The sequence below is a fragment of the Lagopus muta genome, chromosome Z (assembly GCF_023343835.1).
Source record: "Lagopus muta isolate bLagMut1 chromosome Z, bLagMut1 primary, whole genome shotgun sequence".
Lineage (NCBI taxonomy): Eukaryota > Metazoa > Chordata > Aves > Galliformes > Phasianidae > Lagopus > Lagopus muta.
The window spans coordinates 1,792,504-1,818,194 of record NC_064472.1 but is presented as its reverse complement, the minus strand read 5'-3'; the positions used below and the strand labels follow the sequence as shown (position 1 = coordinate 1,818,194).

At 44.6% G+C, this 25,691-nt stretch overlaps 1 protein-coding gene and 1 long non-coding RNA gene across 11 annotated transcripts in view; one reads left to right on the top strand and one right to left on the bottom strand.

Annotated features, from left to right (window-relative positions):
- Positions 1-25,691, top strand: part of LOC125686975 (uncharacterized) — a 149,342-nt gene that overhangs the window by 116,294 nt on the left and 7,357 nt on the right. The gene's annotated exons all lie outside the window — the stretch shown is intronic.
- Positions 2,173-25,691, bottom strand: part of ZNF532 (zinc finger protein 532) — a 41,453-nt gene continuing 17,934 nt past the window's right edge. For 9 of the 10 annotated variants that reach the window (XM_048931560.1, XM_048931565.1, XM_048931563.1 and 6 more), the window contains 7 exons: positions 22,990-23,171; positions 19,986-20,162; positions 15,287-15,449; positions 11,662-11,940; positions 5,050-5,162; positions 4,283-4,430; positions 2,173-4,028 (listed from right to left, as the gene is read on the bottom strand). In XM_048931560.1, coding sequence (XP_048787517.1) covers positions 3,534-4,028; positions 4,283-4,430; positions 5,050-5,162; positions 11,662-11,940; positions 15,287-15,449; positions 19,986-20,162; positions 22,990-23,171 — 1,557 coding nt within the window. In that variant the 3' untranslated portion in view covers positions 2,173-3,533. The remainder of the gene's footprint in view (positions 4,029-4,282; positions 4,431-5,049; positions 5,163-11,661; positions 11,941-15,286; positions 15,450-19,985; positions 20,163-22,989; positions 23,172-25,691) is intronic. The other variant, XM_048931568.1, reaches the window with a different exon arrangement.

Sequence of the window (25,691 nt, the reverse complement as noted above, 5' to 3'; positions counted from 1 at the left end):
TTTGGGACGGCCCAGCACTGCTCTGCCTGGTGCTGAGCTGGCAGACCAGCGTGCAGCCTGCAGTGTTGGTCAGATAGCATTAACGAAGCAGTTCAGTACGGTCACCAAGGTTCTCTTCCAACGAGAGCAGGGACCCACGTGCTGCTCTTGCTGCCCTGTGCTCTGATTTCCCTTCTTGCTGTGTTACCCAACCGGCGTCCTCCTGGGAGCCCAAGCGGATAACCTTTCTGCAATAAGCTGATATTCAAACACAAGGACTTCACTCCTGAACTGCCCCAATATTTGAGAAAGGGTTTTACAGTGAAATAGGTTTTTCTTTTTTTTCCTGCATCTCGTTATTGGCCTGGCAGCTGCGCCGCGTATGGCCGGCGTGCTGAGAAAGGTAATGCCAACAGAATGAAAAGGTCGCAGTTATATAAAAATCCTTTCAAAACTAAACAGCCCCGGCACACTGAATTCCCCGTGGATGTTCAGTAGTTGAGAACCGAGAGAGTCAGGATGTTTGGGAGGTTGAATTCTGCATCTGCAAATGTCCGGTGGAAGCCAGGAGCAGTCGGCAGCTGTGCTCAGCCCACGCTGCCCCAGTCCATGGAAGAAGCAGGAGCCCCATGGAGCTCAACGTGCAAGAAAAACATACAGCATGGACCAGAAAGAGACCACAGAGCCTGCCCAAAGCAGAGCAAAGGTCGGTCTTACTTGTGCTGCACCTCTGAGAAAGGCAAAACCACCGGATGACCAGAGAGGCTTTGAGGTCAGGGACTCCCAAAGGCAGAGAAGCTGTCTTTGTGTTTGAGGCGTCCACTAATTTCACTCTAATTATTTTTTGATTCATATTAACGTTCAGCATCTGCAGCATCCTGCTGCAGAGTCCCTTGTACGAGATGGAGAAGCACCTCAGAACCCTTTGCCCTCCTTTCTCATGAAAGGAGCAGGCATCCCTGTTACAGAATCACAGAATCACCAAGGTTGGAAAAGACCTTCAAGGTCACCCAGTCCAACCATCCACCCATCACCAATAGTTCCCACTAAACCATATCCCTCAACACAAAATCCAAATGTTCCTTGAATGCCTCCAGGGTCAGTGACTCCACCAGCTCCCTGGGCAGCCCATTCCACTGCCTGACCACTCTTTCAGAACAGAAGTATTCCTAACGTCCAGCCTAAATCTCCCCTTCCGTGCTCCCTGCCACCTTTCACCCTCTGAAATCATCCCTCACCCCTGAAAGCCCTTTTTATCACCCTACATTCCACACACTCCATCATCACGGCTTTACTGACCTTTGCTGTGCCTACCTTGCCCAACCCTTGCCCCATCCAATGCCCCCATGCCAAGTCCATCTGCTGCCCACCCAGCCTTGCGTCTGCCCAGCTCTGCTCTGCCTGCTGGGCTGCTGGTGGGGAATCTGAGCTCCGTGAGGCATTTCCTGTGCAGGCACTCGTGGATGTTTTCAGGGGCACAGTTATGCTTTCCATACGTTTCTGTGTTCCTGTCCTACTGACCTGTTGGCATTAATGGCAACTGAGTGAAAACTTCACAGCACCTGGGGATGTGGTTTGGTGGTCCACGTTTGGCGGACGGTTGGACTCAACGGTCTTCATGAACCTGAATGATTCTGTCACCCTCCAAAGTTCTGTTCATTTTCTATTCTCACTGCCCTGTGCAACTCCATCTCATCGGCATCCCTGGCACCCACAGCTACGGCTCGCAGCACTCCCTGCAGACGTGGGAGCGGGAGGAGGTGAAATAAACCCAAAGTGTTTGTAACGGCTGTGAAAACTTAATTTTTATTATCTGTTCACTGTATACAAAACACCATTCTGCATAGTGATAACTCATTTGTTGTACAGTTGACAGTGCACATCAACAAACAAGTGTCGGAGGTATACACTCAATGAGGAGGGCAGTGGTGGCCGGGGCGATGCTGGGAGGGAGGAGCAGCTCACAACCACTCGTGTACGAGCAATAGGAATGCGACAGGAAGCATCTACCAACCAACCAAATCAGTGTGAATGAGGACGAAGAGACGAAGCAAGAGTTCGTGGATCCAATGCACAACTCTGCGATCAAGGAAGGGTTGCGGAGGCGGCTGAGAAGGGTCTGTATTTTTTTCCAAACACTTCCATCGTTAAAGTTGCTAAAATTTAATGATAAATAACAGAATCTCACAAATATTTCAGGGCAAAATGCTCCGCATTTATTTACATACGAAATGTGTTTAGTACAGTCGTAATGGACGTAGTGTATAGTAACATCTGACAGCAGCAAGACTTTTAAGGAACTGAACAATTACTACCATATATCATGCAGCTACCTATATGTACAGGATTTGTTTCTTTTTTTCTTTAAAAAGAAAGAAAGAAAGAAAGAAAAAAGTACAAAAAAAAATAAGTTTTCTAGGGGATACATATGAGGTATAAAATGCAAAAAGAAAACAGAAATATAAACCTCACAGAGAATCACCTAGGGAAGGGACAGCGCGGTGCCTCTGTGCACCTGGTGAAGGCTCACCAGTGATGCTGGATGCATGTGAAGCTCCGTGAGGCCCGTGCTGAAGGTGAAGTGCCAGTCGTACCCACAGGGGCTGGTTGTGGTGCATTTGCTCCTCGACGGCTGCGGTGGAACACGGAGCCCCGGAACATTTGGCATTAGCAAACAGAGCTGGGAAACACCAACCCCGGCAACAAGGGTTTTGATAACCGGAGATAGAAGGAAAATACTGAATGCTGTGTCATTGTTTCTATTCTGTTTAATAAATTACGTGACAAGAAAAAAAAAAACAAACCTCCAAACATTATCATGATAAACCTATGCCTCTAATTACACCTTACTTGTTTAATCCAGAGCAGCCCAGCCCTTTTATAACTATCAGAGCTTCGACCACAAGCACCTGATGGCTACAAATTACTTCATGATACATATATATATATATATACTTGTGCAATTACACTTGTCAGAAGTACGTGATCGCCCTGGGGTGTCTGCACCTCAACCAGCACTGCGTTTTACCTGCGCAGAGAGACACTTATTTCGGAGAGAAAGTCTGAAAGCTGCCTGCCACGTGCAGAACCATCCAGAGTCCTGCAGGATGTGGCATATCCCCTTGGCTTCCTTACTTTTTCCCTCCAGGCACTGCCTTTCTGCTGTGCTCCCATTTGCTGAAACTTCCTGCCAGAAGCGTTCACGTAAGAAACGGTTCAAGAGACCCCAGGAAACGGACCCAGCATTAAGAACTCTGTTTTAGAGAAACTTACTACAAAAAACAGGAACGAAACAAAAATTTCCACTAGATACCAATACAAACACGTAACAAAGAGTATAAAAGTTATTAGTTTAAATATATACAAACTCTTTTCAACTCAAATACTGCTTCAATGGTTTCGAGGGTACAGACGATGAGGCGAAGGGGGCATCGTTATGCAGAACATATTGCAACAGCCTGAACAGTACTGTTAACACTATTATACCTTGAACCTCCTGTAACAAAAATGCCATCGGCGTTCCAATGTGGAGAGAGATTGCCACGTCCCAGTGCTCACTTTTCAGCCGAGCTCATCCTTTTCGACTTGATGAAGGCCATGCCGTGCGTTCTCATGTGAGTGTTTAAGGCCGCTTCAGTTTCGAATGTCTTTGCGCACACTTTGCACCTCCTGTCCGACGCCGCGCTGTTGGTCGGTTCGTCCTCGTGGTTGGGTTTGTTCTCCTGCTGATTATCCTCCCCAGACCCGTTCTGCTTCGATACCGGCTGCGGCTCCTTCAGCTTGTGCACGATGAAGAGGTGCCTGGAGAGAGACACGTGGGACGTGTAGCAGAGCCCACACTCCCTGCACTGGTACGAAGAGCCGTCGGATTTATGCTGAGGAATGTGTTCGTGAAACTGGAGGAGATTTTCTGTTGTGAAGCCGCAGACAGCACACTTGTGAACCTTAAAAACATTGATTTTTAGCTTCTTCAGTGGCTGCGTGATGGCGCCTCGTGGAGGCCTGAATTCCAGGACGGGTTCTTCCAATTTACGCTTTGGACTAGGAACCTAAAAAAGAAGTGGTAAATACTATTTTTGTAAGCGTGAATATGCAGTGACTGCAGGGGTTCGTCAAACAAGCTCGAGGCTGGGCATTTGGGATAAGCTCACCGTGCTTCTGTGCAACCTGCAGCTTCTCTACAGCTATGAGAGGACTTACAGCAGTGAAAAGCAGAATTTCACGGGATCAAAATATCCCTTTAAAGATCCTGAACGCATCCCCACAAAACCTCAGTGACTGAACGAATCTTCCAAGTGATTACCTTTGCTTCTTCTTTTACTTCCCTTTCTTCCACATTAGACGACTCAGTCATTTCTTTGACATCAGGGTCTTTGATGCCGTGCATCAACTGAATGTGTTTTTCCAGCATCAGCCGTTTGGTAAAGGTACGTCTGGAGTCTGGGCAGTGCCTGTATGAACACAGAGCAGGCATGCAGAGGTACAAATGTTGTGCTCAGAAAGCCATGTACTACTCTGAACGAATGTGAGCTTATAAATAAGCACAGACAAGTCCAACCTACCAACGTTAATACCGGAGACAGCACTCTTCCAATCAATTGCACAAGAACTGTCAGAACGGGAGAACAATTAAAAACAAAACCCCAAACGTTTGAGCAGCTTGTATTCACAGTGAATGGGAGAAAAGTTCTCTAATACCCAAAACAGGAGCACTGGGACCCACAACAAAGCGTGGCTTAAAAAAAAAGCCAGGAGTACATGAGTTTGTTTCTTGTACCTCTACTGATGTAACTAAACTGTACGCTCAATTGAACACTCTGTCAAGTTCTCTCTAACTAAATTTGAGCAAGAAAACAATCACTTTCCATGAAGGATGAATGCTAGCTCCAAAGGAGTCTTAATTCTGCACTCAAGTCCATATTCTTTATCTTCTTGGAGCCAGCCCATGAGACTGAGGTTAGGGTGAGTTAGGCTAACCTCAGTGCCTGAAGAAAAATTCAACTCACAGTGTGTACTGTTGGTTTCTGCTCTGCCCCTAGCATCTCTGAAAAACAAAACAGTAGTACTTACGAGCACGTATAGACCTTCCTAATGCCTTTGTGCTTGATACGGTTGTGACGACACAAACTATGGGATGAACTGAATGATTTGTCACACTGGCGACAAGGGTGCTTCTTCATTTGCTTTAAAAGAAGAAAAACAAGTTAATTAAAAAAAAGAAAAAAAAAGCTAGGTGAAAGTCATCTGTGTGCCAAAACCTTCAATCATAGGAAAGAAACGTACTTACCAGTGTCTGACACTTCTGTCAAGCAAACTACATCTCTTTCAAAGCAGTGTGGCCAGCACACACTGCCAAAGACTGCAAACAGAAACCACATATAGTGGGTGAAGTGAAGGTCTTCCATCAAAGAGGTGCAGGAGGTCGGGGGGCAATTTCTGGATTGGTAAAGGCAGAATGAGCAGAGACTGCTTTCACAGCGAAGTCACCCTTCCTTTCCTGCTGCCTGAAAACTTCTGAGGCTGCTGACCAAGAGGGTTTCTGTCACCCACAAGAAGAGGGGGGATAAGGACCAAAGCAAAGCATCGTGAATACTGATGTGCCAACAAGGCTCAGAAAAGTCACAAAAGAAATGCGAGGTGCAGCCTGATGCCAACCTGAGGAACACGAGTGTGGGGGATTCTGCGTGTTTTATATCGCTGTTTGTTACGTGGAAGGAGAGAGGAAAGGAAGGAAGGTAGAAAGGACGGAGCAGTCTCCATCTATGCCATTCCAGCTGAACACAAGTCACCGGAGCTCTGGTATCTGAAGGAATAATGTCTCCAAACTGTGAACTACAGAAGCTCCTAAGAGCAGACGACACAGACCTATTATGCTTTAGGTCTCATTAGCACATCACAATCTTAGAACTCAATCCTGTTCCTGACCGGCCTGTCTTATCAGCAGCTGCAGCAAAGAATCTGAAATATTCCTTAATCAAATGTCCTGCCTTCTACAATTAAATAGATTTTTCAAGCTCCTATCTGTTATTTTCTTCCGTTCTGGTAGTAATGAAGAAATCAACAGAACATCTTGAAAGTTAAAACCAAACAGTGACCAAACAGATCTCATTTAAGACTTCCTCAGATTGCTTTTCAACAATCCAGCTGGGGCCAGAGCCCAGCGCTCAGCATTCTGTACAGCCACTCCTGCCAGAGTCAGGGTGTGCAGAGCCTGAAGAAGAAATGGACTCCATTGGAATCTCCTGTAAGAAATTCTGGTCACTTGCACCCAGACTGCAAGCAGTGTATAGTGAGGAAGAGCTCTGCCTGCTGCCCAGGTAGAACTGCAGGAACGGACAGCCTCATGCAATCAGTCCAGTTATCTAGAAGAAAAAAAACAACCCATGTTTCCAGATTGCCTTTTCCTGCCCTGGCAGAGATCAGAGCTCTCCTTCAAACTGAAAAAGGCAAATAATGTAACGCCACTCTGCCATGCCAGCCGAAGCCACTGAACAAATGATTTGGATCAACGCTTGGAATTGGACCCTGCTTGACTCTCCTAGAGAATCCGTGCAAGATTCATCCCTCACTGCCAAGCATTCAGTACCAAAGGTTTTCGTTGCAGAAGAATGTTAAAGGTTTGGCTTATTTATTCCCAGCTTCTGAGGAAACAGAATTCTACAGATTCCTACACAGCGGAGAAAGGCCTCAATTCACATGAACATTCTAATGGGATACAAGTCATTCTCTGGTGCCTAATCTAAACTAATGATAAAAAAATACAATTCTCAATCCTAAATAATATATGGCTCAAATCACACTGAAATGCTGAGATAAGAGATAATAATGAGAGATAATGAGAGATAATGAGAGATAAATGGAGATCAGAGACCTTTCTGCTATTAAGGCCAAAATCACAGGGGATGTGGGGGAAGGAAAGAAGAGGATTTCTGAAAGGCCACTGATGCAAATGGGAGGAATCCCATTAGGAAGCAAGGTTTGGTTATCCTACTAGGGACAGTCCTCTACATAATGCCCTTAGAGGCACGATGTTCCTCAAAACAGCTCGTTTTTCTTTTTGTGTTTGAACACCAATTAAAAAAATCAAGATGTTCTTCTCTGAAAGTACGTACACACCGTGCACAGTCATTAACACCAATGCATTGATCAGCACGCTTTGCAACACGGTTTTGCAGTGTGCTTACGACTGCAGTGCTCTGGGATGGAGTTGTAAAAGCCTAAAACAAAATGTGAAAGCGCATGATGAAGGAGAGGCAACATCACAACATTAATTATTGTGCTTTAAGATGGACAGGCTGCTTCCTCAGGTAAGCCAGACCAAACCTATTGCTGAGGAACAGCCATGGGATAAAGGCAGGGCAGTATGGGGAATCATCACGTGGTGTGTGCAGGAAAAGCAAATGCTGTGACTGGGATAGCAACTAGAATTTTGGGGGGGTTTTTTATTCACAAACACATGACTTGCAGTCCTGCTAATATGCAGGATATATTTTTCTTTCGTTTTCTCTTAACCAAAAATCTGAATGCTACATGTGTGGGTTGCTTTATATACGGGTGTTACACCACTGTCTCATGAAATTCCTTTGGACAGTGAACAACCACCACAGCTTCTTACAGAGTGACAGCACCCCACTTAAAAAGTGCAGAGATGAGCACAGATAAAGAGCCCAGCAACGTAGCAATCAGCCATACTGATTTTGGGTATAGCTAAAAAGTGTTTTGTATTTTAAACAGAACAGGTGAAATAAACCAGACGTCAGGTGGACAGCAAGGCCAACAGAGCTGGTGGTGCTGCAGCAACTGCTCAAGCTCTTACAGGCATGCTGGTAGAGCTCTGAAACACTGTCTAGCACAAAGCACAAGGCAGGTCATCAGGCTGCTCCCATTCAGCACTCCAGGAAGCAAACTGGTTAATTTAAATGAACCCGGACTCTTGCTAATATGCTAGCATAAAGCAGCAGAAGAGACTAGATATGCCATCAGCTTCCACTGGAATTCAGTGGAACTGAGCTGCAGCTGCATTAACTTAGAAAAAGCTGTCCATACAGAAACCTGAGCAGTGATCTTTAGGATGCAGCTTTCCCTGTGGGACAATTATGCTGTGGTTAGGTGCCGCAGGAGCTGTTGCACAGCATCTTGTCCTTAGCTGCAGGAACAAGAGGATGTTAAGTTAGTTGCACTGCCACTGGGAACTGGTAAAGCAATTCCTGCTTACAAAACATCTGTCCTTTCTTGGAAAGGCACTGTTGGAGAAGTCCTAGGAAGCTACGTGCACCGGGCTGAGATACACCAGATTCAGCTTCAAGGCAGGAGCTGCACAGCTGTGTGAGTGCCACCCTTTGTCCAGGATAATCACTTTTCTTTTTCAGAAACAGCATTTAGGAAGAATCACACCATGGTGGCTACAAACCTTCCAGTATCTGGCTAACCTTCGGCCAGCTCAGGGAAAGGAGACAGAAAATGTGCATGCAGAAACCTGCCACTGCTTCCCAACACTGCCAGCAACCTGCCCAAAGAGGACACGTGTGGCTGTAACTCCCAGGTCTGAGCAATTTAGCCTGAGATCAGCTAAAAGGGGGTCACAGCTCCACATCTTCACTGCAAACTGCAGCAGCAGCAACCAAGAGTTTGAAACGAATTACCTTCAAGTACCTTACATGTCAAGGTGTTCTGCAATAGCTCACAAACTGCTTAATTAAAGTTTCCAGTGCACATTCTGCACAGGTAATTCTAGAGCAAATAATACTTACCTAGCATTTCCAAGAAAAGTGGACTACGAATTAATGCCATGATTTACCAGACCTACTTCACATATGCCCTCATCTTATGCTCATTTCTAGTCTCTAAAATAAAACGCATCTGTAACAAATTACGTTTTGAATGCAATCATTTAAAAGCTAAAATCAATGACAGTTTCAAGAGGTCTGGAAGAAGAGTGGCATCTGCTCCTTTATCACCCATCTCTGCAAGTGGTATCTATTCACTTTAATCTACATCTGCCTCCCCATTTACCAAGGAGACATTTAATAGGGATAAAATACAAGTAAACAAATATAAGCAATGAACTGGCCCTCCTGGCCAGTGTTTGAGTGCTGTAATTGTCTGGTATTTCATAATAAGGGCTGTTCCTGAGGTTACATGCACATTCTCAATAAACACGAGAGGGAGGAAGATATATATTTGAAGTTATTACCAGAAAGCATGATCAGTGTGGTACTAACCTTATCTTACATGCCTTCTGCCACTTGGATGTGGGTTTCATTACACTGAATGTGATTTTCCAGCTTGTCCTCATGGGGAATGGGGAGTCTGCATCACTGTGCTCTGGTTTTAAGAACTGCATCAGTGTAAAATCTAGGTGTATCTGGTCCTGCAGATATTTGTTTGCCAGTAAAAGCATTGATGAGTCAATATTTGTACTAACTGGAAAAACAGGACTGATCAGTATTTTACATGCTCCTAGAGGCCCGATTTTAAGAGAAAACTGAGCTGTGACTGTATGAGCACTGGGGGATCAGAAATAAGTCATTCACTCACTGTCACGCTGCAGGGACAGCAGCACACTGCATGCAGTTTCTTTACAAGCACTTCACAGCAGAAGTGTCACCAACAGACCTGCTGGGCCCGAAACCGAAGCAATTCACACTAATTCCTCCATGACTTCAGTAGATGGAAATGCAAAATTGGGCTTCTAAACATGAGGAGAAACCAAACAGAGCTGTCTGACCTTCACGCCCTCAGGCTGCAAAGGAGAACCAGGTGAAAGAAGATGCAGTTCTGTGAATCAGGGTCATGCTGCCCCAGGCTGCTCCATCACACCAGGCTGATGCTGCCCTGATGCAACTTGGTCCAGGCTCTGTAGACCAGCTTCTCATTCCTATGTGCTCATTTTCCTTCAGCCCTGTGTCTCACTGAAGGAGCAGCTCCTGTTATCTTCCCCTTCTGCACAACCTTTAGCCTTTGAGGTTCCTAGCCTTGCCTCACCTGCACTCTGATTACTGCCTCCTGGCTCCAGCCAGACACAACAGTTTTGGCACTAAAGTAGGCGAGGTAACAGGGAGGCACAGGCAATAAAAACGACCCAAGACTGAAACAAAGGAATGGAGCATTCACTTTCTTCTATTGGCCACGTTTGCCTGACAATAAGCACTTTGCTCTCGCTGCTGTAATACTCACTGCACTCGAGTGACCTCATGCAAAGCACTTCTGCCACCTGCACAACTCATCTCAGGTCTTACACAGCTCACACTCAGCTATTATTTCACCCGTCTTTATCAGGCTGTGAAAACGTCTGTGAATATCATCTATGTATTTATCTGCCATCAGACACCTCAGCTGGAAGACACGGAAAGCTTAAGTTTAGGACAGGATTGCAAATTGAGTATTTCAAGCTCTTTTATGGAGGAGCCTCCTGCTCACCCTCTCCTGAAAAACAGGTGAGGGAGAATTCTAGTTTGGGAACCTACAGGTCAATGGCTCGTGGAAACAGTAAAAGCATACCTGAAAATCTGAAGAGACTCTACTCTACTCTTCTGTGCTGAACATCTTCATTCTGATCAACTGCCACAAGTTGCCTTTTAATTATTTGCCTTTTAAAGCCTCTCTATGACAACCTTCCTCTGCTCAACCCTGAAATACTATTTTTGCTTCTTACCTGACTCAAGAGAGGTAACCCTCTAATTTTGGAAAATACACAGATTTTGCACACTTTTAATTCTGTTTTGTTTTTATAAGACCTTTCTAAAGAGACTAATTGAAAGAGACTGTTCAAAAGGACTCGGAGCTGGAATATTTTACATCCTAACTCTATCAATCTCCCTCCACCTATATGGAGAAGAGAGGAGGCTGGGCACTGATCAGGATAATTTTCTAAACTGTGAAGCACAGAAGGAAGGAGGAGTCTGAGTCAGCTGTGTGTTGTGTTTATCACTGTTCTTTTCCTTTTTAGCTGTGTTTTAAAAGTCAATTCCACAGCTCGCTTCCCTGCAAGCAGCAGCAGAGGAAAACTGTTCAGTTTCACTACAGCCCACCTGTCAGTCGTTTTCATTTAATTGGAAAAGCTCTGGGCTGCACCAAGGACTCCCAGCTGTCTTTCTGCTGACCTGAGGACACAGCATTTCCACTTTTCACTTTCAATCAACTTTGAGTACGTTACCACACACCTTGCTGCTTTCAGTACAGATTTCACCTTGTTGACCGAACCCAAGTGTAAGAGCAGAACAATGACTTCACCTTGCAGTGAGCATACCTTTAAAATGAAATGCAGGTTGGTGCTCGCTGCACCAATAAAGCAAGACTCCAGTCTCTGATTTTAACAGCTGATGAATTTTCAAGACGGGGGGCTGTGAGTGCACAAAGGAAGAAGTAGGAACCTGGACCAGAGGAGGTAACTTGGAAGAAATACTGGAATATCTTTCATTCTTTCCATCCTGAAGAAGTTTTGGTAATGGATGAACAAGTCTGCAATTAACCCAGTGCCTGGGTTTTCTCAAAAAGAACTATGCAGCAACTGACAAAAAATGATCAGCAAGAGAGAGGCAGATGAAATACACGTACGAACGAAGAATAATAATGATGGAGCTTAATTACCTGCAAAAGCACAACTGCATTAAAAAGAAAACCAATAACATAACTTCGTATTTTAGGCTTAAGTCGTATTCTTGTAATTAAATATTCATTTACCTTTCCATGTTCTTTCCTCATGTGGGAGATGTAAACGTCTCTCTGAGTGAAGAACCTATCGCAATCCCAACACGTCCAGCCACGACTGCTGACCTTTTTAGGCTCTCCTTTCTTTAAAGGAGAAGGAGATTTCTTCTCTAATTTTTCCGTTCCATTGATGGATTTCGTGTCCTCTTTATTGTGGCTGGCTGAGTTCTGATTTGTGGGTTTCGTACTCAGAGGTAAATTTATCCCCAGGTTTGGTGGCCCTTCAACACTTTTCAAAGTTCCGTGCATTGACTACAATAAAATAAAAAGTAAGCAATTAACGCGGGTGTGTACAATTGTATTAAAATGCTGAATGCCCTCTGAATCAAAAGCGTTCATCTGCTTTGCCATACTCTTATCAGATCACATTCCTCACTTAAAAAAACAGTGACCAAATGAAGGTAAAGTGTAGCGTGAGCAGACACTGGCCAACAAACAGATGCCAGTCACAGCTAAAGAGCAGTTCACCATAAAGTGAGACTGCGAAGATTTAGCTGCTGCTGAGCAAGGAGAAAAAAGGGCTCAGTGAATGCATTAAGTTATATTCGGTCTCTTGCTTTACTTACCTAGTGTAGCTAATTAAAATCCTCATTTCAAACTATGTGTCTAAGTAGAGATTTGCAAGAAGGCGGGGTTTTTACTGACAAGTTTTGTTTTAGAGCACTGGCAAATAAGACAAGAAAAGGCAACTCTGGAAAGATCAGGCAGTTTATTATGATATGTTATTATTTTATGTTAAGCCTGTGCTAACTCTGTCTCACTGCATGCTCAGGGCTACACACTGCTAACAGTCCTTGGAACCGATGGTGTGCAGGGCTGGAGGGGACAGCTAAGAAGCTGCTCAGCACCTTGCAGCTCTCATGAAGTGACCCTCCCTTCCAGATTCTAGAATCTAGGATTCCATAACTCATTTGTAAGACGGGAAGAACTCTTCCACTTCCCCTCTCCCAGTCTCTGGAGCCAGTGCCACATGGCAGCGCCATCCCTGGGCCTGCAAAGAAGACAAACCCCTGGAGGATCAGCTCTGTGCCTGGGTTTCAGACAGGGACGTGGACACAACAGGAGGCAGTCAGCAGTGTTCTGGGCCAAGACACATGACTGCAACCTAGAATGAATGTATTGCTGAGCAGGTGCCCATTAGCAAGGGCTCCTTCCCATCCCCTTTACATTTCCATTGCCCTTTACAGGGCAGCACTCTCATCCCCTCACATACTCATCAGCATTATAACTCCTTTGGATGATGTGTCTGGCTAACCCTAAACAGGGAGGCAACTTCAGAAACAAAAAGCAACTAACACGATGTGGGTTCTGAGACTGTAAGAATGCCCATCTGCTCCTCCAGGATCTGCTCCTCCTCAGCTTCAAGTACTGAGCTCTTTTGTAAATAATGTGGCCCTTGGGACTGCTTGCTGGTTCAACTGCAAATGTCAACCTGACCTGCAGAACATATTCTTCTACTGAGTCGTTGCTTGGAAAAGGAAGCCAGCACTTTTAAAAGCTGAAACATTATTAAAAAGCCAAGTGCACTGAACTGACTGACAGGTGCTGAGAGCAAAAGCAAACTGTGCAGTGAAGAGGTTGCCTGGACTACCCTATTAATTGAGGACATGGAGGATGAGCACGGGGTGGGCAGGGGTGTCCTGCAGCTTCAGGATTTTTGTAATTGAATATTCATTTAACTTCACTCAACAGAAGACTTATCTGGAAATTCCACGCCAGCACCAGTAAGACGTCCGTGCTCAATTTTCTCAATACCTGAAAGTTTAACTTCCTAATTAAAACAAACAAACAAAACCAACAAAAGCACTAACATATAGCATTGAGTCACAGTGGTTTCTGTGATTATCATCAACAGAACTGAGCCTGTTACACCTCCAGTCCAGACCTCTGCTCCCTGCTCTCACCAGCTGCTAGACATTTTCCTCCTGTGAGCCACCAGAGGAAAACAAGATACACTTTTTGTCAACAAGACACATTCTCATCAACAGGAATAATTCTAGATTTGTTGGTGTTTTTTTTTAGTAGTTTTAAACAACCACCCTCAGAGCCTCTTTCTGTCCTTTCCCATTCTATTTTTGTGCATATGGTCTCTGCCTTGCTGGTTTATGTCTAGCCATGCCAAACCCAGCTGGGCTGAGCTCTGCCCCCGTCCAGCAGCCTTCCCCTCTCTCGTGTTCTTTTTTGCTTTTATCTGTACGCTTTCTTTTCTTTTTAGTTTCCTCCTTAAGTCCCATTTACCCTTCATGGCTGCTGTTCCTACTGCTATACACACCTCCTAAACGTGAAAGCATGAGCAACTCTGAATAAAAGCAGTAATACTGTCACTGAATGCCTACGTTCTAATGTTCCAGACTCGTTCTCAAAAAGCTCTGGATCATTTATAGTGAAACGTGTTCATCAGTACAAACTCTGGCATGGAAAACTACAGCCAGAAAAATTACAAGCACCCAAATCCAAAGTAAAAGAGCAACTCTACAGTAAGGTGCTGAGCAGCCCCAGCCCATAGGGATAGCTCCTGGCTCTAACTATGGTCAGATCCTGCCCTAGCACAGTGGTTTAGAGGGATGTATGTGCAGATGTGATGGTACTTTGCTGGCATAGGTCAAAGGCGATTCTTACAGTAAACACAAACTGGTTCAGAGTCAAAGAAAACATACTGCCAGTGTGTGTCTGAACCTTGGTCAGCCCTTCCCTGTCTCCAACTCAGGTTTAAAACTGGCTTTAAAGGACAACTTTCGCTCCAAGACTTCTGATCTTGTTTTCTTCACAACGTCAGTGATTTCTGGGGATTAAAGGTAACATACTTGAGGCTAAAACACAAAGTGATCGCTTCAGTAGACAAGAAAGATGTTTTACTTTTCACTACTACCAATTTTACTATTTAAACAGTAAAATGTCAGCAGTTAACCAGGCACCAGATCCTGCTAATAAGTTCTAAGAGATTTCAGCACAGCCAGTAGCGTATTTAAAATCTACAGCTAACGGGTCAGAGCCAGGGGGCTGCTGGTTCTCTGCAACACGATTTGAAGGATGACAGTAAATCTTCTCCAGTAAATTCATTCATGCAGTTATAGGGATACTGATGAAAAAAATCCACTTCAGGTTTCTTTTCTTTGCCTGAAAGTGTTCACGTGTGTCTGTGAGCACACACACATTCTGCATCTATTCAAGAAACACACCACCAGCAAGTTCTGAGCATCACAGACTTGATTGGGTCAGGTACTCAGCATTCTCAGCTCCTAGCCACTGGAATAATTCTTCAGTGCTCTAAATAAGGCTCAGGAGTTGCTAGGATTGGACCAGCTTACCTCAACGACCCCACAACGATTTTGATGAGGTACTGAATGCAACATTCCTGCTACATCCAAATCAACATCCGTACTGCAAAGCTCAGTAAGTGGTTACAGTGCAGCTGCTGAAGGTTAGACAAAATACCATTTTAGCATTGGTGGTTGTTACTCACAGATTACTCTCTTGGAACCACTAACATTTCTTCCAGCAGCCTTCTTGGAATTGCAAGCCCTTCAACAGTATTTTCCCAAACGATACACTGCACGACAAACAGTATCTAAGAATAAAACAAGAGATGCCTACACACCTTGATATGATCCATCATAAGCTGTTTCTGTGCATACAGAAGAGAACAGTCTGGACACTTGAAAACAGACACCTTCTGGTTTTCAATGTGCTGATCAAAGTGGCGATAGAGCAAAGGTTGTAGAGTAAACACAGTGTCACACATAGAGCATTTATATATTATTCTAAAAACAGAAGTACAATAAACAGTGTCAGTCATGGTGATGATCTAGCCACAGGAATCATAACGTTAACTTTTTTCTCAGCAGAGACAAGATCTGACACGTGTAAGCAATCATTTCACACTGCCTGAACAAAGGTAAATTGCAACTAATTCAAAACAACCTCCAGAACCCAAAAGAAAGCAGCAGGAGAAAAGGCAGAAAAACAGAAAGAAAAAAAAAAAAGCACAAAAAAACTATTAAGCCAGAAAACAACAGCATGTGCCAGTTACATACGTAACATCAACTTCTGCTTATGATACTCTGAAAGTCAAACATCTTCAGTTCCTGAAGTCATGCAATAACTGAAGGACAAAGAATATACCTCGTTCAGGTTGCAAAAGCAATTTGTTTTCAGGGAGTCCCTGATACGACCATAACCAATAATGCACTCTGAGATAAACTTATTTTTACCAACGTGTATGGCTTTGAGACTCCTGTGTGCCAGGTCTGGAACCTGTTAATGCTCTGACACAGGAACCTCCCTGGGTGACAGTTCCCTGCTTTGCCATTACAAGCCATTAAGAACCCATCTATAAATGCAATGCACAGACACCACCAAAAGTGCAACTTCCTCTCTCAAGGCGTATCCGTTTTTGGTTTTGCAAATGAATGAAAGAAAAGTAACACAGAAACTTGCTACAGGTAAGACAGAAACGTAATCCACTGGCCATCCGTCGTGGCATGCCTGAGAAACTGCAGATAAAACAAGGGAAAGCCAGGAGCAGGAGCTTAGTGCAAGGATGGCTGCAGCCTTCCCAGCCCCACCAGCCTGACACTGATCACTGTCCTGGAGAGTGACCTTCCACTAAAAGAACACCAAACCTTGTTAGCACACTACATTTTCTCGTTACCCACATAAATTACCCAAACTCCTTCCCATTTCCCTCCAAGCAGCTTTCTCCAACAGCACGCTGTCTGAAAGAGCTCTAAAGACCATTCTGCACTGTGCTCTGAGGTGACAAGGACAAGGACATGAAGTCCCACCCGTTCAGTGACTCTAGATATTGGAAATAATGAAAAACATTACAGTTATTTACATGAACCTGTGAAAAAATTATTTCTGTGCTCTCTCTTCCTTGTGGCCACGTTTTTCTTTCTCTGCTTCTCCCATGTGCTACGAGATCTGCTATTTGCACTGCATCCCCTCTGTACTGCACTGCTTTCTGCAGCAGAGAGCTGCGCTGCTGGGCACAAATGCTCCTCAAGCATCATTCTGGAACCGTATTCCAGTTTGCCACATTACTGCTGATGTCTACTCCTCAAAATCCTGATTGTTTAGATAAGTCCTGTAGGAAGCCAGAAATAGGGAATGCTCCTCGATGGTAAGAGGTAGGGAGAAAAACAGACTTCTAAAATGCTGTTTCACCTCACACATCTCCTATCCATACAGATCCCACATATCCTACTGACAGTTTCAACTGAGATCCCAAGAGACCACTCCTGAGAAGCAGACTGATCACTGTCCAGCAGATCAGCTGCCATGGATGCAGGAGGAAAACCCTGCCCAGGCACAGTGCTACTGCAACCACAGCACAGTGCAGGATGCACTGTTGGAGCTCTAAAAGACAAAGCACTCACTGTGCAGTGGATCTCCTCCCCATGCTGCTGTACACAGCTGCTGAGCATCCATGCACGCTCTACCCCAGCACAGCAGCTCAAGGTAACTGGAGGCAGTGCTTTTACTGCTAGCAGGGGAGTACTGCAGTTGTGTAGCAAATCTTCTGGTGAACATGCACAGAGCTGGTACCAACTGCACACATTTCCTAAGTCTGGGATGTCAAACACTGTCCTTCTGTCCCTTAGGAGCTGCCTCTTACAGTGCTGTCTGCATCTCTGCCAGCAGTGTCAGAGCTGACTGCTTACCAGCCTGCAAACACCAGGGGCAACTGAGCTGCTGCTGCACAGCCCTGAATGACCACTGCCTTGAGCCACACAGCACACACTGACACGGCTGCTGCAAACAGCAGAACGTCCATCTGATAAACAATCTGACCTGCCTGTCAACTTGCCCCTTTCCCTCGCTAAAAAAACCAGTACCTGTGGGACCAGTGCTGCACTTTGTACCAGGAGTGCAGGATATATTCATGATCTGGCTTCATAAGCAAGAGTTCTTTCAGTATTCAGAAAGAGATCAGCCATGGAGAACACCTGAATGCTGCTCTCAGTCTACTGAAAAAATAAAACCACGTGTAACCTTTGGCAGCACATAAAAGCATCTCAGGGGCTACGAGAGAGCTGTCAGGGCTGAAAGCTGAAAGCCATTCCGTGCTTTATATTAAATGCTCTATATTAAAATTTCAACCATTTGAGAATCACTGCAGATGGACTTTTTTTTTTTTATAAATATGGCATATTCATCAAACGTGGATGTATTTCTTCTTATACAGCACTCAACACTACAGATGAATGGGAATTTGTGCAAGCAATGCTTGATGTCACTTGGCCAAGAGCTATCCTCAGGAGCCAGTTAACTTAATAGCTCCCCTTTTCAACTGACAGTGAGCAACACAAATACTTATAGTTAATCCTGAGGAAAACCACAGGTTGCAATAGGCAAGACAAGATCTTATTAAGGTCAGGCAGCAATCAACATGGGCATCCTGAGCCCAGAGGTGACACTGCACTCCCACAGACACCTGAGATGATGGAGCATGGAACTCCAGACACTGCAGGGACTGGGAAAGCCCGACAGCACCACGATAAAATTGGCTGATTTCACAGCAACACCGCTTTCACATGGAAAGGAAACTTAATTCAAAATACTTAATTCACCAGATTTACGAGAAGCAGCTCAAAAGGTCTGAGCACAGGTCAGAAAACCTTCTGTACTTTTCACCCGGGGAATATCTCACTCTGCTGGGGATCTCAGCCCTTTCGTGCTCTCTAATCTGGAAATCAAGAGAACCCCAAACAAGTTTTAGGTTAAGTGCTGGTATTTCAGAGCTTCTCCCTGAAGATATTCCCTCAAGTTAAAACAAGGTGTCACTTGCCACTGGTGCAACTGTCTTAATTTAGTGCCAGATGCAGAAATTTTGCGCTCTTTTGCCAAATAAATAAAAACACCCCCTTCTCATAGGCTAGGAGGAAAAGGAGAATTCCTGTGAAATCCAATTATTACAAAGCACAAGGCACTGTTTCTCCCACCTGCTTTCTATCTTCCTGAGCCTGCTGTTTGTGGCAAGGTTCTGCAGTGCTCACAGTGTGCTCTACGTCCCTCAGAGAAACAGGATGGAGTTACACAGTGGGGCATTCACTCTCAGCACAGCACTCATACCAGCAGAAGAGGCAGGCAGAAGACAGGCTGTGACTGCAAGCACGGAGCTGAGGTCACTACAGCACAGAGTCTGAATTTCAGGCATGCTGCACCTGCAGCTCCCACCAACTGAAGATGCAACATCTGTACAACTGAGATCCGATTCTCACTTCCTAATTATGCCCCTGGCTGCCTTCAATAAAGCACTCACTGATGCGATGTGCAACCTTCCCAGCTGCAGAACGGAAAGAGTTCAGCCTTAATGCAGAAAAGAAAGCTCACGTGTCACAAAAAGCTTACACAGTACAGCTCTAGGCACGTTTTTATTCTGAACTCTGCACAAGGCACACAGCCAGCAGCTCTCACCTATCAGCTTGGGCTTGACAGACAGGACAGCCATAGCAGAGCTAGAACTCAGTGCTTGCAGCTTGCATGAAGCACTGACAGCTTAAGGAAAGCACTGCCTGGCCAGCAGCTCTGCCTGCCCTGAGGAACCCTGCAGCACTGCTGCCTGGAAGTAACCCCACCAGCATACACCCCAACCCCTGAGCACTGCTGGCACTGAAGGAACCAACCTTCCGAATCCACCTACAAGACTGCTGTCTGTAAGCATGATAGAAAATAATCTGAACTTTTCAACCAGATGTTGTAAAACCACTACAGAAGTGCTGATGAGCCTTAGCAGCTCTCCTTGGAATTACATTTGCTAAGCTTGTAGTAAAAACGCCTATAACCAGACTAAAAAAACCCAGCATCAGCAATGCACTAGCAGGAGTCTGAATTACTTCTGCAGTTCACAGTGGGATCACAGCATTTTTGGGTTTGAAAAGACCTCACAGCCCTCCAAGCCCTGCTATGGGCTGGCTGCCCACCAGCTCAGGCTGCCCAAGGCCTGTCCATGGCCTCGAGCACCTCCAGGGATGGGGCACCCCCCTCTGGGCAGTGCTGGGGTCTCACCACTCCCTGGGTAAAGAACTTCTCTCACACCTGACCCAATTCTCCTCTTTTATTGTAATACTTTCCTTAGCGCTGCGCTTAAAGAACTGATATTGCTGCTGTGAATGGAAAGTTAACTTCTGCCAAACTCCTAGCTAAAACCTCATAAAAAAATCACAAGAACACCACACATTACCAACGAATGACAAACTGTTGTACGGAACTTAACGCTGTAAGCACAAGACAGAAAGCAATTCCACAAGTTATTAAAATGCAGGCAAGTACAGTAAAAGATTAATTTTGCTTACTTTGGTTCGCCTATCTTGATACCCGGGTGTTGTGTATAGGCATGGGAATGTGTGCTGGGAGCAGATTTAAATGCCATGGGACAGATAGGACATTTGTAAAAGACTTCACAATGAGAACCTTGAATGTGAGACTTGAGTGCCGCCACATCAGAGTACACAACATTGCAATGCACGCAGCTGCAAAAAGAGTGGAGAAGAGTCAGTTCAGCCTAGCAAAAAGCAGTACTGCAAGACACCGAATCAACGCTGGTTTTCAAGCAAGTGGGAGAGATAAGCATGTATCCATAACCAGATAAAACTACGTCATTCTGTCAATTCAGAACTATAAACAACAGAGCAGGAATCAACATAAGCAGAGATCTGCGTATCAAAAAAAGAGAAAAAAGTTTCCCAAATTTAACTCTGTAGGTCTGAGAGATGTGAATTCAGAACATTTCGTGGGATTACAACAGGACAGACAGAAGGGTGAACAGAGAAGCATCCGCTGATTGTAAAAAGAAAGCTTAAAACCTCTGCGGATCTGTAAAGCTTTTACAAAAGGCAATTCTTTTTTTTTCACATGCAGTGGATTGTGCAGGGTACACCGCTACCACCAAAATGGAAAACCAGGCAGCAAAACACGTGGACCGTTCCCCTTTGTTAAGATTTGATGAAGACATAACTGTAATGATTTTCTGAACCGATAATTAAATCAACGCTTGGATTTAATTAAAAAAAAAAAAAGAGTAAATTTAAATTCAGGGCAACTGAACTGAATCTCAACAATCACAGCAACGCATCAGATTGGAATTCCGGAAGTGTTTTTCAAAAACATACTTTTGCACTGCCGAAAATTTGTGACCTTCCCGCATCTATTCTAAAACAAAACGATTAAAAAACGGGATTAAAATCAGCACATGAGCATTCCCACACACAGCGGCCCCTTTCAGTTTCATGCACCTTGTGGACAAAGTGGTACCCAGTACGTCCAAGGCTATGCTGCAATAAACAGAGACAACACTATCCCTCAAACCACCCCATTTCTTACTGGTCAGTACTTTGCAGCTAGAGTTTTACAATTTAAACCTAGAAGACTGCCAAAACAATAATTTTTGCACCCACCAGCAGTGTGATTTTTGTGTAAACATGACCTAACTTTCCAACAGTTTTGATCATAGCCATAAAGCAGGAAATAGCAAAAAAACTGCTCTCAATACTTTTCTTTTCAAATGCCCCACCTCTAAATGCTATGAAATACCATCCTTTCCTTTGGAAGCACTCGATACACCTTCCTAATACTACTAGTTCAGTTTGCATCTGCTTGGGCTCCAATTCCTGGGCATTTAATAAAGAGCTTTCCCACTCTGCCAGCTCTGCTCTGTCCTTCGTGACCCTTTCCTTTAAGCAAGTCCCCACTGCCTGCTGCAGTGTCCCTCAGCACTGCTGGGTCCCATCTCGTCCCCCTCTGCCCCACTGTCTGCCTGTTTTTCTACAGTGATGTGAAGTTGTAAACAGTCCTCAGCATCTGGTGTTGTACAGTAGAGCAGCTCCTAAGGCCCAAACCTTCCTTTCCTGGAATGCTGGGTCACCTTCATTCTCAGCATGCAAGGATGCAATTCAGCTTAAGGCTGAGATGTTCAGCTGCTTCACAGCTCCTATGGAAATGCAGGACAGGCTGTGTTTCCCCAGTGAGAGGCCCTGGCAGCAGGGAGCACAGCAAGGAAGGCATTATGCTCTCCTCGATACTGCTGCTCCTTGCCCGGACAGTTTTGGTTTGCTGTCCCCAAATAAAGAAATTCTGACTTAGTGTGACGTGAAATGTTACTGGTAAATCTTGACAAGTTCAGTTACGTTGTCACGATTCACCATGAAGGACTCTGAGATTTCCTGGTGCTGCTGGTGCAGGCCAGCAAACCCTCAAGGTGATGCCAAGAGACAGGCGAGGGGAAAGAGCAGAAGAGTGGAGGAGGCAGATGTACGAAATATGTAACAAAAAAAGACTGCTGTGCTTGGGAGACCAGAGCAAAGCAAAGCAAAGAAACATGAGCTGAGAGCTGTGTCAGGGCCATGGGTTTGGACTGAGAACCGACAGCAGCTGGCCTGATGCAAGCAAAGTGCTTCCCTCCTGGGTGGAAGATGTCCCAGCAAAGGAGCTGGGTTCCACGAGGAGCAGAGGCTGCCTGCCCAGTGGGATGCTACTCGCCCTTCTGTGGTCCAACAGCACGCAATGGGGATGCCTGAGGACTGCGGGCTGCTCCATCCCTCGCTGTGCTGCCTGCCAGCCAGCCAGCAGCCTTCCCGGATTTCCCCACTGTAGCTTTCAGTAACTTTCCCCAGCTCTCAAGGCCTTTGAAACTCAGCACTTCCACGAAACACCTCTGGTCCCTGTTCACTCTGAGTTGCCGTTACAGGAAAACAGAAGAACAGAAGGAAAACTGCAGAGTAACAGTGAGGAACCAGAAGAGCCAGGCTGCTGGGGTGAGAAACATCATCTGCAAGTGGTGTAAAGCGGAGTGATCTTCCCTTCCCACAGCAAATGGATTAAAAAGGACTCGACAAAGCTGCTCTAGCTATGCCACCAGGCAGGTGCAGTATGCCCGCCCACGGCCTGACAATAAATTCTGGTAGAAAATAAGAAAATGATTATTCTACCAGAAAGAACAGTCTGAAATTCAATGTTCTGGGGAAAAAAAAAAATCAAGAAGCCCATTATGAACGTGAAATTAAGAAAATACATCTGAATTTTCTAGGCCTTAGAAACTGTGAAGCCCTGAATCTGACATATTATGGCTGGATGAGATTAGCTAATATTCTGATTTAATAACATACAAGAGCGGATGCTCAAAACAAACTGTGTTTTAATGCACTATTTACTCAAAAAATTGTACTACTAATAGAATTGTTGCCATGACAACCTTAAGCCCAAGAAGCTCTATCCTACAAACACGGCTTATGAAAATGGGAAATTACTTTTGAAAGCATAAATTACATATAAATTGACAACGAAAATAATCATAATACTGACCGAAAACCAACTCTTCGAGTATAATGCAGGCAGTTCTTAGTGACATGAGTCTGGAAGTGGACAGATCTGCAGATTGCTCCACATTCAGGACACGTGTATGGAGATTTATGCTGATGAATTCTCTGGTGTGATGCAAAACTGCACTGGTTAGGAAGCAGCATCTGGCAGATATTGCATGTCTTCTAAACGATAAACCAAAACAGATGAAACAAAAGGTTGGGTTCAGCTATACACAATTTCTCGTGTCAAACACTGTAATATAAATAAAAGGTTAAATGTTACGACTGTGATGTGAGCCAGAAGAAGCAGGCAAGGTCAAAATTCAGACTGTACTGACCAAGCTTGCAGGGCTGAGGTGGTCCCTCCTGGCACCACACATACTGACATTCTGGCACAACAAAGCTCCTTCATTCATCACTGAGCACAGAAGATGTATTGTAGTTTACTTACATTTAATTCAGGTGCCTCACAAGGTTACTTTACCAGTGCAAGGGGCCCCAAGCGAAGCTTGGGAAACAAATCTAATGGTTTTAACCACAGAAATTAAAAAGCAAACAAACAAACTAACAAAAAAACACAAGAAAACACAGAGAAAAAAAAAAACAACCCACCACCAAGTACATCATCCTCATTTTCTTTGACCCCTGCTAACAGTGAGTTCTACTGGGAATATCCTCAATGCCAATAAATGGGGTATTGTCAATCAGAAAGACTGTGGATAATTTCAGAATGCATTTCTGAGGCTAAACTCCAGCATCTGCACTGTAAAATATCAAACTATCATGCATCTAAAAGTACAGGTATTTAACAAAGTCACAAAGTCTCTGAAGGGCCACCTTTCTAAGTGCAGGCTTTACTCCCTATATGACATCTTCTCTTGCATTTTGTCACACAGAAATAACTTTAAAAGATCTTCAGCAAGTGTGTAGACCATTTGCCAAGGCAGAAACACTGGAATTCTTTGCTTTGTGCCACTCGTGGGGTTAAACACAAACCATGCAGTGGAGCTGTCAGCAGGATTCATTCCTGCTCACAGCTGCTTTCCATCCCTGGAGGGCACAAGGAACAGAACGTGCAGCACCACGGGTTCCACCTGCAGCAATGCACCTCTGCATCTCTAGGCAGTGTCTGACAGTCTGTATGGAGCTTAACTTTCATCACGAACACTGCTCCACTGACTCCAACAGAAATACCAGCACAAGCCTTCGCAGGCAATGATTTTAACCTCACTTCCTAAGGCCTCGCTCTGTAAAGCGTTTAATATTTCTTAAGACTTCAAATAATTTCTTGTGACCTTAAATAACTTCTTACGAATTCAAACATTCCTTATGTCTTGGGAATTATGAATTTCACTAGTGACTTTGGTAGATTTAAAAGCAAAACTAAGACTCTTACATGACATGGAGAGTTTTGAACACGGGATTTGCATATTTTAGCAGCGCCACCCATACAGTCTTGCAGATGGATGTGTGTATTTTGCAAGATTACAGACAAAACAAGATCTCCTGAGTTGTATTAAAAACGATTTGCTAATCTACGGATCAATAAACCTTCGAATGATCAAGAAAATCCTTCTCCTCACGTTAAAACAGTCACTTCCTGGGGCTACACCAAGTCACACCCTCCTTCCAATTTGGGCCCTCCTTCAAATCTGTTAAAGATGGTCAGAGCACACAGCAGCAGAATCAAAGCTGCTGCTGTAGAAGGAATCACACTGTGCTACAAACAAGTTTCGTGGAGTTCTGCCCTATTAGCATTGGCAACTTTGCTAGAACAAAAAAGTCACCTGCTCTCATTTCATCAGCAAGACAGATCCGAACTGCAATGACTAAAGCACACCTGTACCATTATTTTTTCTTCCAAATAGAACCCTGTTTAACCCTAAAGTAATTTCTTAATCGCTTTACATACTGACAATGCTACTGATATTCTAAGCACGAGTACAAGAGTGATTTTGTGCTGGAACCTGCAAACTTTTTTTTTCTTTTCGTCTAAATGCCTTTTTGAAGCTGCATACAAATGGTTGTAAATTATTTTTTAAACATTAATTTTAGGGAGAAACGTTAACACGGAATATCTGGAGGTCACACGCTCTGAAGCAGCCGTGTTCTTTTGTATGGTTCACTCTAATGTGTGTCTGAACAGTCTCCATCCACAGCTCTCAAACGTCCTGACAAAAGAAAGATGGCAAAATGCAAAACCTTGAAGCAGAACAAGATAACCAAAGAAAATCTACGACTCTCCAAATGCAGGTTGCATATCAGCACTGCTATCAGCCTAAGGAATTAGCAGACATCCTTGCACAAAGCTTTGTCTGAGATGGATCGTCTGCAGCCATTACAGTGCTATCACTCTGATTAGAACCTCCGTGAAACAGGAGGGCTGAAACTGCCCTCAAACACAAACAGACATCCACTGAAATGCCAGTGTTTGTCCTCAGTGAGCAGTGCATGGTCTGAGCCACTCACCCTTGCTTCTGACACTGCTCAGAACTGCCATGGGATGCCAACTTTGTCTTCAGCTCAGGCTCACAGGTGGCCAAAGCCAGACTAACTTTGGCTCACTGTGTGTCTGCTGCATTTACTAAGATCCAGTACCATTCCTAAAAGGCACCTTTTGTCATATAGGCATTCATAAGCAGCAGTGCAATGCTGGGCAACAAAGCAAAGTTCCTTACATAAAAGCTTCTCATAGTCCTTCCA